At 45.7% G+C, this 17,765-nt stretch overlaps 1 protein-coding gene across 1 annotated transcript in view; it reads right to left on the bottom strand.

Moving 5' to 3' along the window:
* Positions 1 to 7,547: 7,547 nt before the first annotated feature.
* LOC143766276 (uncharacterized) overlaps positions 7,548 to 17,765 on the bottom strand; it is a 62,077-nt gene continuing 51,859 nt past the window's right edge. The window contains exon 8 of the mRNA XM_077253823.1: positions 7,548 to 9,520. Within this exon, the coding sequence (XP_077109938.1) occupies positions 8,671 to 9,520 (850 nt within the window). The 3' untranslated portion in view covers positions 7,548 to 8,670. The remainder of the gene's footprint in view (positions 9,521 to 17,765) is intronic.

Here is a 17,765-nt window from a genome sequence, read left to right as displayed (position 1 = left end):
CATCTGCCTTAACATTCTTAGAACCCGGTAGGTATGACACCACAAAATTAAAGCGAGAAAAAAATAAAGACCAGCGCGCCTGTCTAGGATTCAGGCGTCTGGCAGTCTCAAGATAAATCAAATTTTTGTGGTCAGTCAATACCACCACCTGATGCCTAGCCCCCTCGAGCCAATGGCGCCACTCCTCAAACGCCCACTTCATGGCCAAAAGCTCCCGATTCCCAACATCATAATTCCGCTCTGCGGGCGAAAATTTGCGAGAAAAGAAGGCACAAGGCCTAATGACGGAGCAGTCGGAACCTTTCTGCGACAACACTGCCCCAGCTCCGATCTCCGAAGCGTCAACCTCAACCTGAAAAGGCAGATTCACATCAGGCTGACGCAACACAGGGGCAGAGGCAAAACGGCGCTTAAGCTCCCGAAAGGCCTCCACAGCATGAGGGGACCAATTAGCAACATCAGCGCCTTGTCTGGTCAAATCAGTCAGTGGTTTAACGACATCCGAAAAACCAGCAATAAATCGGCGGTAAAAGTTGGCAAAGCCCAAAAATCTCTGAAGACCCTTAAGAGAGGAGGGCTGAGTCCAGTCACAAATAGCTTGCACCTTGACGGGATCCATCTCAATGGAAGAGGGAGAAAAAATATACCCCAAAAAGGAAATTTTCTGGACCCCAAAAACGCACTTAGACCCCTTCACACATAAAGAATTAGACCGCAGAACCTGAAAAACTCTCCTGACCTGCTGGACATGAGAGTCCCAGTCATCAGAAAAAATCAGAATATCATCCAGATATATTATCATAAATTTATCCAGAAAATCGCGGAAAATATCATGCATAAAAGACTGGAAAACTGAAGGGGCATTAGAAAGACCAAAAGGCATGACCAAATACTCAAAGTGGCCCTCGGGCGTATTAAATGCGGTCTTCCACTCATCCCCCTGCCTGATCCGCACCAAATTATACGCCCCACGAAGATCAATTTTAGAGAACCACTTAGCACCCTCTATACGAGCAAACAAATCAGTAAGCAATGGCAATGGGTATTGATACTTAACAGTGATCTTATTCAGAAGCCGATAATCAATACATGGTCTCAAAGAGCCGTCTTTTTTTGAGACAAAGAAAAACCCAGCTCCCAAGGGAGAAGAAGATGGACGAATATGTCCCTTTTCCAAAGACTCCTTTATATATTCCCGCATAGCAGCATGTTCCGGCACAGACAAATTAAACAAACGACCCTTTGGATATTTACAACCCGGTATCAAATCTATGGCACAATCGCACTCACGGTGCGGAGGTAACGACCCAAGCTTGGGTTCGTCAAAGACGTCTTGATAATCAGAGAGGAACTCAGGGACTTCAGAGGGAATGGACGACGAAATAGAAACCAAAGGTACGTCCCCATGAATACCCTTACATCCCCAGCTCAACACAGACATAGCTCTCCAGTCCAAGACTGGGTTGTGAGACTGCAACCATGGCAATCCCAGTACCAAATCGTCATGTAAATCATACAGCACCAGGAAACGAATAATCTCCTGGTGATCCGGATTGATACGCATGGTTACTTGTGTCCAGTATTGTGGTTTATTATTAGCCAATGGGGTGGAGTCAATCCCCTTCAGAGGAATAAGAGTCTCCAAAGGCTCTAAATCAAAACCACAACGATTGGCAAAGGACCAATCCATAAGACTCAGAGCGGCGCCAGAGTCAACATAGGCGTCCGTGGCAATGGATGACAAAGAGCAAATCAGGGTTACAGACAAAATAAACTTAGACTGAATGGTGCCAATGGAAACAGACTTATCAAGCTTCTTTGTACGCCTAGAGCATGCCGATATAACATGAGTAGAATCCCCACAATAGAAACACAATCCATTCTTCCGTCTAAAATTCTGTCGCTCACTCCTGGACAGAATTCTATCACACTGCATACTTTCTGGCGTCTTTTCCATAGACACCGCCAGATGGTGCATCGGTTTGCGCTCCCGCAGACGCCTATCAATCTGAATAGCCATTGTCATGGACTCATTCAGACCTGCAGGCAAAGGGAACCCCACCATAACATCCTTAACGGCATCAGAGAGACCTTCTCTGAAAGTTGCCGCCAAGGCGCACTCATTCCACTGAGTAAGCACAGACCATTTACGGAATTTTTGGCAGAAAACTTCAGCTTCGTCTTGCCCCTGAGATAGTGCCATCAAAGTTTTTTCTGCCTGAAGTTCCAAATGAGGTTCCTCATAAAGCAAGCCCAAGGCCAGAAAAAACGCATCCACATCGCGTAACGCAGGATCCCCTGCTGGCAATGAGAAGGCCCAATCTTGAGGGTCACCCCTGAGCAAGGAAATCACAATCCTAACCTGCTGAGCAGGGTCTCCAGCTGAACGAGACTTCAGGGACAAATAAAGCTTACAATTATTTCGGAAATTCTGGAAGCTAGCTCTATTCCCTGTGAAGAACTCCGGCAAAGGAATTCTCGGCTCAGATACCGGAGCATGTACTACAAAATCTTGTAAATTTTGTACTTTCGTGATGAGATTATTCAAACCCGCAGTTACACTCTGGAGATCCATTATTGTCAGGTGCACACAGAGCATACAGAGATTAGGAGGAGAGAGAGAAAAAAGACTGCAGCAAGGCAGACTGGAGGAAAAAAAAAAAAAAAAAAATTCCAGCAGACTTCTTATAACTCTCCTTTCTCAACCTGGGTCTTTAACACTTTACTGGCCGGTCAAACTGTCATGATCTCTGCAGACAGAGATCATAGCAAGCCTATAGAGGGACAAGCTCTCGGAAGATGGAACTATACTGACCATGAACTAAGCCTGCCGCGCAACTAGAAATAGCCAGGTAGCATTTCCTATTTATAGCTAGATGCCCAGCTCTGGCCTAAGACCTAAATAGCTAGCAGAGGGAAATATAAGACCTGGCTCACCTCTAGAGAAATATTCCAAAGAAGACAGTAGCCCCCCACATATAATGACGGTGAGTTCAGATGAAACAACAAACGCAGCAGGAAAATAGTCTTAGCAAATTTGAGGTCCGCTTACTAGATAGCAGAAGACAGATAGTATACTTTCATGGTCAGCAGAAAAATACTAACAAAACACCATCCAGAGATTACCTTAAACTCTGGCATTAACTCATAACGCCAGAGTAGCAATCCCTGATCGACGAGAGCTTTCCAGACACAGTAACAAAACTTCAGCTGCGAACTGGAACAAATAGGCAAAACAAAACATGGACAAAAGTCCAACTTATCAGTAGTTGTCTAGAAGCAGGAACAAGCACTGAGAGGCATCAGATAACATTGTTGACCGGCAAGAAACCACCAGAGAAATGAGCTTAAATAGCGACACCCACTACTGATGGAATCAGGTGAAACAGGAAAGAGGATGACAAGTCCAATTCCACAAGCGGCCACCGGGGGAGCCCAGAATCCAAATTCACAACAGCCACCTTGTTAGAATGCAGCATTACTGCTGCACAAGGTGGCTCTTTTAGTTTATAACGGCTGGAGGCGGGTGACAGTGGCCCCTTAAGCAAAAAAACAAGCTCCCATATGTCAATGTGGACAGAAAGATAAAAGAGTTACGGGTCTAGGAAGAAGGGGAGGGAAAAAATGAAATGCAAAAAATAAACTTGGCCGTGGCGTAAAGGGGTTAAGTGGAAGATACCAGATATTTGTCTCTGGAGGTATATACTTCTTCCATTGCATAAGGCCGGCGTCACACTAGCGAGTTTTACGGACGTATGAGCGCCGAAAATACGTCCGTAAAACTCGCCAAACAAACGGCACAATTATTCTCAATGGGGCTGCTCCTATCAGCCGTATATTACGGTTCAGTATTATACAGCTTTCTACGGCCGTACAAAATCGCAGCATGCTGCCTTTGTCAGTGTATTGCGCAAAAAAATGCCAATGAAATTCTATGGGGGCGAGAAAAATATGGATTCCACACGGACCAGCAGTGTGACTTGCGAGAAATACGCAGCGGTGTTAGTGAAAAGTCGGTAATTCAATTGCCGGCTTTTCATTTCTCCTGCCTAAACCCGACAGGATTTGAGACATGGTTTACATACAGTAAACCATCTCATATCCCCCTTTTTTTTGCATATTCCACACTACTAATGTTAGTAGTGTGTATGTGCAAAATTTGGGCGCTGTAGCTGCTAAAATAAAGGGTTAAATCGCGTAAAAAATTGACGTGGGCTCCCGCGCAATTTTCTCCGCCAGAGTGGTAAAGCCAGTGACTGAGGGCAGATATTAATAGCCTAGAGAGGGTCCATGGTTATTGCCCCCCCCGTGGCTAAAAACATCTGCCCCCAGCCACCCCAGAAAAGGCACATCTGGAAGATGCGCCTATTCTGGCACTTGGCCACTCTCTTCCCACTCCCTGTAGCGGTGGGATATGGGGTAATGAAGGGTTAATGCCACCTTGCTATTGTAAGGTGACATTAAGCCGGATTAATAATGGAGAGGCGTCAATTATGACACCTATCCATTATTAATCCAATTGTCTGAAAGGGTTAAAAAAACACACATTATTAAAAAGTATTTTAATGAAATAAACACACAGGTTGTTTTAATATTTTATTGCTCTCTCAATCCAGCTGAACACCCTCGCTTGGCAAAATAATAAACCCACAATATACATACCCTCAGATGAACTGTCACATCCCACGAGGTAATCCATCTGAAGGGGTTAACTAAATTTACAGGCAGGAGCTGCGCTAAAGCACTCGCTCGCCTGTAACCCCCGGGGAATGAAGGAAAGCTGAGTGATCTGTACTCACATTGAGTTGCAGTGAGGCGCCCTCTGGTGGATGAACTCATGAACTGGAGCCTTGGAAAAGTTCCCACGCTCGAGTTCATATGAGTTCATCCACCAGAGGGTGCCTCACCGCAACTCAATGTAAGTACAGATCACCCAGCTTTCCTTCATTCCCCGGGGGTTACAGGCACGAGCGAGTGCTTTAGCGCAGCTCCTGCCTGTAAATTGAGTTAACCCCTTCAGATGGATTACCTCGTGGGACGTGACGGTTCATCAGAGGGTATGTATATTGTGGGTTTATTATTTTGCCAAGCGAGGGTGTTCAGCTGGATTGAGAGAGCAATAAAATATTAAAACAACCTGTGTGTTTATTTCATTAAAATACTTTTTAATAATGTGTGTGTGTTTTTTTAACCCTTTCAGACAATTGGATTAATAATGGATAGGTGTCATAATTGACGCCTCTCCATTATTAATCCGGCTTAATGTCACCTTACAATAGCAAGGTGGCATTAACCCTTCATTACCCCATATCCCACCGCTACAGGGAGTGGGAAGAGAGTGGCTAAGTGCCAGAATAGGCGCATCTTCCAGATGTGCCTTTTCTGGGCTGGCTGGGGGCAGATGTCTTTAGCCATGGGGGGGCCAATAACCATGGACCCTCTCCTGGCTATTAATATCTGCCCTCAGTCACTGGCTTTACCGCTCTGGCAGAGAAAATTGCGCGGGAGCCCACGCCAATTTTTTCCGCGATTGAACCCTTTATTTTAGCAGCTACAGCGCCCAAATTTTGCACATACACACTACTAACATTAGTAGTGTGGAATATGCAAAAAAAAGGGGATATGAGATGGCTTACTGTATGTAAACCATGTCTCATATCCTGTCGGGTTTGGGAAGGAGAAATGAAAAGCCGGCAATTGAATTACCGGCTTTTCACATATATTGCGCTGAATGAAATATAAATACAGAATATACATATATGTGTCTCAATGACATATATATATATATATATATATATATATATATATATACTGTATATATGTTTTACCGAACATTTGAGCACATAAATCCATTAGATGTCGGTTTTGCAAGCCTGCGAGAAAATCTCGCAGTACGGATGCCATACAGATTACATACGGAGGATGCCATGTGCAAAATACGCTGACACACCCTGACTATGGATCACTATTTTGGGAACATTTCTCCGTATTACGGCCGTAAAAAACGGACCATATTGTCTTACACTGAGTGTGACGCCGGCCTAAGGTTGAATAATCATAGGCAGGCAGCAACACGCAGGGGATAAAAGATCAAGTCCTCCTCTCCTCACTGATCTCTGCTGCTATTGTGTTATGTATTATTACAAACACATCCAGATCTTATCTCACATTGCTGTCAGTCTTCATCCCCCCCCATACTGACTGCCGTGGGATGAGATCTAGAGTAGAGATGAGCGAGCGAGCTCGGTTAAGGTGTTATCCGAGCATGCTCTAGTGCTAGTAGAGCATCTTTTCAGTGCTCCAATACGGTGTTCCAGTCACCGTGGCTGCATGTTTCGAAGCTATTCAATAGCCACAACACATGCAGGGATTACCTTAAAAACAGCCACAAGAGAATGCCCGTTTGATCTCGATATAGTTAATGCAGACAGACATCAATGATGTAAGGAGGGTGTATTCTTTTCCCCCCTGCATGATGCGGCCTACTTATGAATGTCAACTCCATTCAGGGGAAGAAGTATAAGTGCCCACAGACAAATCTCTGGTAAGACCCAGTTGAACTCTAACTAAAATTATAGTTAATCTCTCAGCAAGTAAGAATAGAAATGAAAAAATAAAAGCAAAGTTTGAGGGTATGTGCACACGTCAGGAATTCTTGCAGAAATTTCCTGAAGAAAACCGGAAATTTTCTGCAAGAAATCCGCAATTTTTTTTTTTGCGTTTTTTTCCCGGTTGTTTCGCGTTTTTTTTTAGCATTTTGCAAGTGTAATTAGCTTGCAGAATGCTAAAGTTTTCCAAGCGATCTGTAGCATCGCTTGGAAAACTGATTGACAGGTTGGTCACACTTGTCAAACATAGTGTTTGACAAGTGTGACCAACTTTTTACTATAGATGCAGCTTATGCAGCATCTATAGTAAAAGATAGAATGTTTAAAAATAATAATTAAAAAAAATAAAAAACGGTTATACTCACCTGCAGGCAGCCGATCTCCTCAGCGGCTTCCGTTCCTATAGATGGTGTGTGTGTGTGCAGGACCTTCGATGACGTCGCGGTCATGTGACCGCGACGTCATCGCAGGTCCTTCACACACACCATCTATAGGAACGGAAGCGGCAGCATGCACCGCTGAGAGGCGGGAAGACTCCGGGGGTGAGTATATCACTATTTTTTATTTTAATTATTTTTTTTTTACCAAATATATGGTGCCCAGTCTGTGGAGGAGAGTCTCCTCTCCTCCACCCTGGGTACCAACCGCACATGATCTGCTTACTTCCCGCATGGTGTGCACAGCCACATGCGGGAAGTAAGCAGATCAATGCATTCCTAGGTGTGCGGAATCCCCGCAATTCTGCAAATTTAATGAACATGTTGCTTTTTTTTCCGCAAAGCGATTTTTTCGTGGAAAAAAATGCAACATTTGCACAAGAAATGCGGAATACACTGAAAATAATGGGAGGCATATGTAAGCTTTTTTTGCGTTTTTATCACGTTTTTATAGCGAAAAAAACGCGAAAAATACTGAACGTGTGCACATGGCCTTACTCAGCTCTGCAGCCACTAGTCCATGACGTGGCCAGCTACAATGCACAAACTGGTGAAAGGTCCTCTGAAAACCTTATAGGGCAATGTAAAGCTGGGTAATTATAAAAAGGACAATTTCAAAAACAGAAAAGTGTCAAACAAACCTGAGATCCTTAATGTAATTCTACCTTCAGTACTTCTATACAAGCCATACCAGCTCTCCCTCAACTACAGGGGTCGTACAGCAATATCTTAACTTATAAATAAAAAATATAAATGCAAAGAGATGGATATTAGTATTAATGGCAGATGTTTATTAATCTCTGGTTTCAAGTTTTAAAGTGGTCTGGTATCACGTGCGTGTAGATGCTGTTGTACTTGATTAGGTCAGTTGAAAAGATGACCATCCAGTTGGTCTCAGCTGATTAATAAGACATCATCCTTTTTAGGCCGGCGTCACGCTAGCTAGTTTTACGGACGTATGAGCGCAGAAAATATGTCCAGAAAATACGCATTGCACACGGCCCAATGATTCTCTATGGGGAAGCTCCTATCTGCCGTATGGATCCATGATATGTCCATTTTGCAAGTATGCGCAAAAAAATCACTGTACGGAAGCCATACAGATGACGCACGGGTAAATTTGTGCGTAAAAATCGCATCCTCGCATTGAATACGGAACAGTGTTTTGGGACAGTTATTGCGTATTACGGCCATAAAAAACGGACCGTATTTTCATACGCCTAGTGTGACGCCGGCCTTAGATGTGACATGTTTGGTGTCTGATGTTTGCCTTAGCAACTGTCCAGATCATGTATACAAGAGAAGTGCTGGACAACCCCTTTAAGATGCAGTTATAGTGTTCACATAACGGCAAAGTATTCTATATGCACGGTGAAATATTTAGGACTGTGAAATGCATTCAACTTGCTGATGTTTATTGTTTATTGCATACAGTACATTTCCTAATCATTATCATTTCGTGTTCTCAATTGCTTTCCCTTTTCGATGTGTGACAACTTTTACTGTAACTTTTCTTGTTCAATTCATGAATAAATCATTTTATATAATATGAAGTGGTTATGTCCCTCTGTAATTTCTCTGATGTTTAAGAAAATGTAATTTCTTTGTTAAACATTTTCCCATTCTCAATGTGAAAATGGCTTCTCCTCTGAGTGTATTCTTTGATGACCGGAAAATGGCTTCTCCCCTGTATGAATTCTCAGATGGGCAACAAGATATGCTTTCTTGGTAAAACATTTCCCACATTCTGAACAAGAAAATGGCTTCTCCCCTGTGTGTGTACGTTTATGTTGAACAAGATCTCCTTTGTTAGAAAAACATTTCCCACATTCATGACATGAATATGGCTTTTCTCCTGTGTGAATTTTCTTATGTACATTAAGATTTGACTTCTTGGTAAAACATTGCCCACATTCTGAGCAAGAAAAAGGCTTCTCCCCTGTGTGAATGACCTTATGTGAAACAAGACTAGTTTTGCATGTAAAACATTTTCCACATTCTGGACATGAAAATGGCTTCTCCCCTGTGTGAATTACCATATGCGCAATAAGATTTGCTTTGGAGGTAAAACATTTCCCACATTCGTGACATGAAAATGGTTTCTCCCCTGTGTGAATTTTCTTATGTGCAGTAAGATTTTCTTTCTTGCTGAAACATTTCCCACATTCTGAACAAGAAAATGGCTTTTCCCCTGTGTGAATTTTCTTATGTGAAACAAGACTTGTTTTGTAAGAAAAATATTTCCCACATTCTGAACATGAAAATGGCTTCTCCCCTGTGTGAATTCTCTGATGGTCATTAAGAATTGATTTCTTGTTAAAACATTTACCACACTCTGAACAAGAAAATGGCTTCTCCCCTGTGTGAATTTTCTTATGTGCAACAAGACTTGTTTTGTAGGTAAAACATTTCCCACATTCGTGACATAAAAATGGTTTCTCCCCTGTGTGAATTCTCTCATGTACAGTAAGCCTTGTTTTGTAGGTATAACATTTCCCACATTCTTGACATGAAAATGGCTTTTTGCCTACATGAGCTTTGTGGTGTTCAGCATCCTTTTTGTTATTGTCATTTTGCTTAGCAGTTTGAAATGAATCAGAAGATGGAGCCTGTAGATAAGGAACTGATGATACATTTTTTCTGTAAAGGCCTGGTGGTATGTCTGGAATAGTGTCATGCTCTTCATATATATGTGGTGTGATACCATAATCAGCTGCTTCAAAATCTGTATATGTCGGATGTCCTTCTGATGCAAACTCATCTGCCAAGAAAAAAATACATTTCTTCAAAAATGCTGCCTTTTGAAACACATTGAGATAAAATTCAATTACTAGTTAACAAAGACAGGGGTACCAACTGTAGATTTCATTGCAAGGACTAATAGATTGTGATATTAAGCCAAAAAGTTGTGCTTTTTCTCTTGGACTTTTTAATTCATTTAGCCCTGACCAAGCTCACTGTAGTTTGTCTACCTTTGCTGGTAAATATAATTGTCATAAGACAATTGTTTGATACTCTTAGAATGAAACATCTGCAATCTATAGTGGATCAAGTTCATGGAATGTCTCAGCTGGATCGAGAATTGGCCAAACAATTTCAACCTTAGGAGATATCCCTTAATGCTGCAGCTGTTACTGAACTCAAAATAACCGGATTGATTTTTTTGAGACTGCAAAAAATTCTTGCCTTTCCGTGAAAGTTGTAAATTCTCTGCCCTTAAACCTTTGACTCTGAACATCAACATGCTAGACTATATTTATTACAGCACTAGGGTCCTTAGGGTCCTTAGATGTGGATTTTCTTTCTATTTCTTGGGTCTCCGGAAGTGTTTTCTGCAGAAACCATTTATGACCAAAACAGATCAACATTGCAGAGTGAGACTTTTGCTCTTTTTGTTCATTGAGCTATAAATTCTCAGAGGAAAGATTTTGGCATTTGATGTCAATTTCTTCTCAGTGGCGTTGATGAAACCTATCTAGATGAGTATATGCTTGATTTATCCAACACTTGGTTGCCATGCTTAGCTTTGTTTCAACTCTTTTACACAGCGGAGCAATAATCAATTTAATTGATCTGACTTTTAGTAGGATGGTGAAATTGCCTTTGACAATTTCTCTGCCAGAGATACAGACAGAGAGAGACGTAATACACAAAAAACACTTAGCGGTTGACAGCCGTAACAATTAGCGGGAGAGAAGAAAATAGATCCAAATGGGTTTTCTGGGATCAACATAAATTTCTACAGTCTCCCTATATCAAGATTTGCTCATGTCTCCAGCTTGAGTATGCGACCACAATAATGGAATATATTGTTGGGATTGTTATGGTGCAGCAAACTGCGTCCCAGCATGTACACTTCAATTAGTAACTAAGGCCATGGACAGTACGTCATATTTTTCAGATTGCCTGGGTAACTGTTTTGGTTGACAGTGATTTTTGCTCACAAAAAAAACAACCTATTTTTTTGTTATCATATTGTTAAAAATTTAAAAAAATATATATTTTTCCGTATTGAGCTAAAGTTTTTATGAGCATCATATTGGAATACGTCCAAATTTTCAATGTATTATTTTGAACCAAAACTAACAAAAATGACAATTATGCCATAATTTTCCATATTTTGTTTACCGGATATATATAAAAATAAATTAAAGGGAACACTTAAACAACAGAATATAACTCCAAGTAAATCAATCTTCTGTGAAATCAAACTGCAAATGGAATAGACAACAGATGGAAATTATTGGCAATTATCAAGACACCCTCAATAAAGGAGTGGTTCTGCAGGTGTGGACCACAGACCACATCCCAGTACCAATGCTTTCTAGCTGATATTTTGGGCACTTTTGAATGTTGGTTGTGCTTTCACACTTGTGGTAGCATGAGACGGACTTTACAACCCACACAAGTGGCTCAGGTAGTGCAGCTCATCCAGGATGGCACATCAATGCGAGCTGTAGTAAGAAGGTTTGCTGTGTCTGTCAGTGTAGTGTCCAGAGGCTGGAGGCGCTACCAAGAGACAGGCCAGTACACCAGGAGGTGTGGAGGAGGCCGTAGGAGGGCAACAACCCAGCAGCAGAACCGCTACCTCTGCCTTTGTGCAAGGAGGAACAGGAGGAGCACTGCCAGAGCCCTGCAAAATGACCTCCAGCAGGCAACAAATGTGCATGTGTCTGCACATGCGGTTAGAAACCTACTCCATAAGGATGGTCTGAGTACCCGACGTCCACAGATGGCGGTTGTGCTCACAGACCAACACAGTGCAGGATACTTGGCATTTGCCACAGAACACCTTAATTGGCAAATTCACCACTGGCGCCCTGTGCTCTTCACAGATGAAAGCAGGTTCACAATAAGCACATGTGACAGATGTGACAGTGTCTGGAGATGCCGTGGAGAGCGAGCTGCTGCCTGCAACATCCTTCAGCATGACCGGTTTGGCAGTGGGTCAGTAATGGTGTGGGGTGGTATGGACTGGCCCGCCCGTTCCCCAGACCTGAATCTGATTGAGCACATCTGGGACATCATGTCTCGCTCCAGCCACCAACGTCACATTGCACCACAGATTGTTCAAGAGTTGGCGGATGCTTTAGTCCAGGTCTGGGAGGAGATCCCTCAGGAGACCATCCGCCACCTCATCAGGAGCATGCCCAGGCGTTGTACAGTAGGGAGGTCATACAAGCACGTGGAGGCCACACACAATACTGAGCATCTTTTCTTTGTCATGAGGCATTTCCACTGACGTTGGATCAGCCTGTAATTTGATTTTCCACTTGAATTTTGAGTATGATTCCAAATCCAGGCCTCCATGGGATATTCATTTTGATTTACATTGATAATTGTTATGTTTTATTGTTCTGAACACATTCCACTATGCGATGAATAAAAATTTGCAACTGCAATATTTTATTCAGAGGTATCTAGGATGTGGTATTTTAGTGTTCCCTTTATTTTTTTGAACAGTATATACTATATATATATATATATATATGTATATATTTGTGTATAAAATCGTCAGTTGGGACTTCCCCGAATCCCATAAGGCAGTGTCACTTGCGCAGGCGCAGTTTGTGGCTGCACAGGATGAGAGCCGCACAGCCCAGGCACACAGTGGGTACATACCGGCATCATGGCTGCAGCTCCCGGGAACCCCATGTACGGGCAGGACTCCCCGCCCTGCTGCTCTCAGCTCCACAGATCAGGAGGGGAAATCCAAGCACGAAATGGCTGCAGATCCGCAGGGCATGCCTGTCCTCCTCTCACTGCTGCTTCCTCCTCCCTCTCCTCTCCTCCATCCCTGGCTTCCTTTCTTCCTTCCTGGCTGCCAGATAGGTAAAGACTCAGGTTGGGAAGGAGAAGGCTGCGGCGCTGCACAGAGGAGAGACGGGGACAGCGGGGAGGGCGGAGACAGCGAGAAGGGTGGGGACATTGGAAAGGGCGGGACAGCGAGGAGGTTGGGGCTCAGGTAGATGACCGACAGATCGTCGTTTGATTGACAGGTCTGGAAGTGACTGACAGCTGGGAGGGTCCGGCGTGACATCGCAGAAGGCAATGTCAGGAATGAAGGAGAACTGGGTGGCACGAGGTGGCTCCGCCTAGCGGCGCTCAGGTGCAGGGTGGCTGCGCGAACAGTCAGTGACTCAGGGACCGGTGCTGCCTGCTGCCGGGCAGAAGCATTAATCACTTACTGCCTGCAAGGAAGAACTCACGTGTCTACAAGCACAAAAGCCTGCAATAATCATGAGATTTATTGCCCCCTCATGATAGATAGGCGGTGCCACATGTGACCCCCAGCTGTATATCCCCCTAAGACCAGATAACCGGTGACTCCCCAGCTGTATATCCCCGACATACTAGATAAGCAGTGCCACATGTAACCCCCAGCTGTATATCCTCCACATACTAGATAAGCAGTGCCACATGTGACCCCCCCAGCTGTATATCCCCCACATACTAGATAAGCGATTCCACATGTGACCCCAGCTGTATATCCCCCCTCACACTAGATAAGCGGTGTCACATGTGACCCCCAGCTGTATATCCCCCCACATACTAGATAAGCGGTGCCACATGTGACCCCAGCTGTATATCACCTATATATATCTATATATATAATTGTCTAAGGGTTTTTTCGTCTGTCTGTCCTGGAAATCCCGCATCTCTGATTGGTCGAGGCCGCCAGGCCTCGACCAATCAGCGACGGGCACAGCATGGCGACGATGATGTCATAAAGGTTGCCTCGACCAATCAGGGACGGGCACAGTCTGCCACGAATTTGCCTCGACCAATCAGCGACGGGCACAGTATCGACGTAGATATCATAATGGTTGCCATGGCGACGATGATGTCATAAAGGTTGCCTCGACCAATCAGCGACGGGCACAGTCTGCCGCGAATTCTGGAATCATCATTGTCCATATACTACGGGGACATGCATATTCTAGAATACCCGATGCATTAGAATCGGGCCACAGTCTAGTATATATATATATATATATATATATATATATAATCGCCAGTTGGGACTTCCGGCCGCTGTCTCCGAATCCCATAAGGCACTGCGGCAGTGCGCATGTGACATACACGTCTCTGCTATTCCCACGCAGGCACAGTAACAGCCGCGTCGTTACTACACATGCACGGGAATAGCAGTGACGTGTATGTCACTTGCGCAGGAGCAGTTTGTGGCGGCAAAGCCACGAACTGCGACTGCTCAAAAATAAAAAAATGCAGAGGGATGATATAGAACAGATATGTTGGAAAGCGCAATGATGTCATGATTAAGGGAGCTTAGTCTCCAGAAACACGTTGAGATTCTTACCCATATGGTTCGTGCTGAAGTCTGTATCCTCCATGTTTAAAGTTTGTGAATAAAGAAAACTCTTTTTTATGGACTCGGTGAAGCTGGACATTCTTTTCTTTTTTGGACTTTATACGCCTGGACACAGCGGTTCCGTGCTCCCGAGGTTTGGTTCTTGCATCACGGGTGAGCTGGTTTATATTCCTTCTTTCCATGTCTTGATAATTGCCAATAATTTCCATCCATTTTCACAACTGCATGTGAAATTGATTGTCAGTGTTGCTTCCTAAGTGGACAGTTTGATTTCACAGGAGTTTGATTTACTTAGAGTTATATTCTGTTGTTTAAGTGTTCCCTTAAATTTTTTTGAGCAGTGTATATAAAAATGAGTGTATGAATCGATGATGATGTCATAATGGTTGCCATGGCGACTATATAATAAAGGTTGCCATGACGAAGATGATGTCATAATGGTTGCCATGGCTACGATGATGTCATACTAGGTTGCAATGGTTACGGTTATGTAATAATGGTTGCCATGGCGACGATGATGTCATAGTACGTTGTAATGGTGACGGTTATGTCATAATGGTTGCTATGGTAACGAAATGTCATAATAGGTTGCCATGGCAATGATGATGTCAGAATGGTTGCCATGGCAAAGATGATGTCATAATGGGTATATGGGCACAGAATTATGGGATGTAGGATGTGTGATGGGTATATGGGCATGGGACTATGGGATGGAGGATATGTATGATGGGAATATGGGCACGGGACTATGGGATGGAGGATATGAATGATGGGAATATGGGCACGGGACTATGGGATGGAGGATGTGTATGATGGGTATATGGGCATGGGACTATGACATCATCGTCGCCATGGCAACCATTATGACATCTACGTCGATACTGCAAAGAAACCTGAAAACCCATCTCTTCAAAGAAGCTTACAGCCTGTAAAGACTACACGGCCACCTCAACACCACTGGAGCTACTGCAACCCTTGACCTACTGTCTCCTTCCCCACAATCCTGTAGATTGTAAGCCCGCAAGGGCAGGGTCCTCTTCCCGCTGTACCAGTCTGTCATTGTTAGTTTTGTTTACTGTAAGTGATATTTGTATTTTAATGTAACCCCTTCTCATGTACAGCACCATGGAATTAATGGTGCTATATAAATAAACAATAATAATAATAATAATAATAATAATACTGTGCCCGTTGCTGATTTGTCGATGCGAATTCGCGGCAGACTGTGCCCGTCGCTGATTGGTCAAGGCCTGGCGGCCTCGACTAATCAGAGACGCGGGATTTCCAGGACAGACAGACAGAAAAACCCTTAGACAATTATATATATACTAGATTGTGGCCCGATTCTAACGTATCGGGTATTCTAGAATATGCATGTCCCCGTAGTATATGGACAATGATGATTCCAGAATTCGCGGCAGACTGTGCCCGTTGCTGATTGGTCAAGGCAACCTTTATGACATCATCGTCGCCATGGCAACCATTATGACATCTACGTGCGCGATTTCTACGTCGATACTGTGCCCGTCGCTGATTGGTCGAGGCGAATTCGCGGCAGACTGTGCGACTGTGGCCCGATTCTAACGCATCGGGTATTCTAGAATATGCATGTCCCCGTAGTATATGGACAATGATGATTCCAGTATTCGCGGCAGACTGTGCCCGTCGCTGATTGGTCGAGGCAACCCTTATGACATCATCGTCGCCATGGCAACCATTATGACATCTACGTCGATACTGTGCCCGTCGCTGATTGGTCGAGGCCTGGAAGCCTCGACCAATCAGAGACGCGGGATTTCCATTATGACATCATCGTCGCCATGCTGTGCCCGTTGCTGATTGGTCGAGGCCCAGGCGGCCTCGACCAATCAGAGACGCGGGGTTTCCAGGACAGACGGACAGACAGACAGACAGACAGACGGAAAAACCCTTAGACAATTATATATAGATAATATAACGCTGGGAGCGTCACTCTGTCCGAAGCCTTTATAGACTGTGCAAGCGCAAGCGCCGGCGCAGTCTGGACCCCACAGAGTGACGCTCCCAGGAGATCACGGTATGCGTAAGCACTGAACGCACACCGCGATCTCCAACGGAGAAGCAGGGACGAGCCAGGAGGGTGAGTATGCAATATTTACCTGTCCCGTTCCACCGATGCGCGCTGCTCCGCCCTCCACATCCTCCACATCCTCTGAATGTGACGTTCAGTCCAGAGGGCGGCGCGCATTAAGCGTGTCATCGCGCCCTCTGAACTGAACCGGAAGACAGAGCAGCGTGCATCGGTGGAACGGGGGACAGGTGAATATAGCAAGTGCCGGGGGCCTGAGCTAGCGGTGACTCCAGCACCAGACCCCCACAGCGCGCCGGTGTCTGCGCCTGCTCAGGCCCCCAGCACTCGGCGCCCAGCACCGCCACGCACAGCCGCCCGCACTCAGCACCGCCACACACAGCCGCCCGCACTCAGCACCGCCACGCACAGCCGCCCGCACTCAGCACCGCCACCCACAGCCGCCCGCACTCAGCACCGCCACGCACAACCGCCCGCACTCAGCACCGCCACGCACAGCCGCCCGCACTCAGCACCGCCACGCACAGCCGCCCGCACTCAGCACCGCCACGCACAGCCGCCCGCACTCAGCACCGCCACGCACAGCCGCCCGCACTCAGCACCGCCACGCACAGCCGCCCGCACTCAGCACCACCACGCACAGCCGCCCGCACTCAGCACAGCCACGCACAGCCGCCCGCACTCAGCACAGCCACGCACAGCCGCCCGCACTCAGCACAGCCACGCACAGCCGCCCACACTCAGCACAGCCACGCACAGCCACCCGCACTCAGCACAACCACGCACAGCCGCCCGCACTCAGCACAGCCATGCAGCCGCCCGCCTGCACTCAGCACAGCCGCCCGCACTCAGCACAGCCACGCACAGCCACCCGCACTCAGCACAGCCACGCACAGCCGCCCGCACTCAGCACAGCCACCCGCACTCAGCACAGCCACGCACAACCGCCCGCACTCAGCACAGCCACGCCCAACCGCCCGCACTCAGCACAGCCACGCACAGCCGCCCGCACTCAGCACAGCCACGCACAGCTGCCCGCACTCAGCACCGCCACACACAGCCGCCCGCACTCAGCACAGCCACCCGCACTCAGCCCAGCCGCCCGCACTCAGCCCAGCCGCCCGCACTCAGCCCAGCCGCCCGCACTCAGCACAGCCGCACTCGGGCAGTAGAGCCGGAGAGAGAAAGATGGGAGCAACATACGGCAGAATGGAAACAGGAACAGGCAGAATGGGGGCACAGGATGGGAGCAGCACATGACAGAATAGGGGCGCAGGATGGGAGCAGCACATGACAGAATGAATGCGCAGGATGGGAGC

This window comes from Ranitomeya variabilis, chromosome 4 (genome assembly GCF_051348905.1).
Source record: "Ranitomeya variabilis isolate aRanVar5 chromosome 4, aRanVar5.hap1, whole genome shotgun sequence".
Lineage (NCBI taxonomy): Eukaryota > Metazoa > Chordata > Amphibia > Anura > Dendrobatidae > Ranitomeya > Ranitomeya variabilis.
The sequence above is the reverse complement of the archived record's forward strand: the minus strand, read 5'-3'. Positions and strand labels throughout refer to the sequence as shown.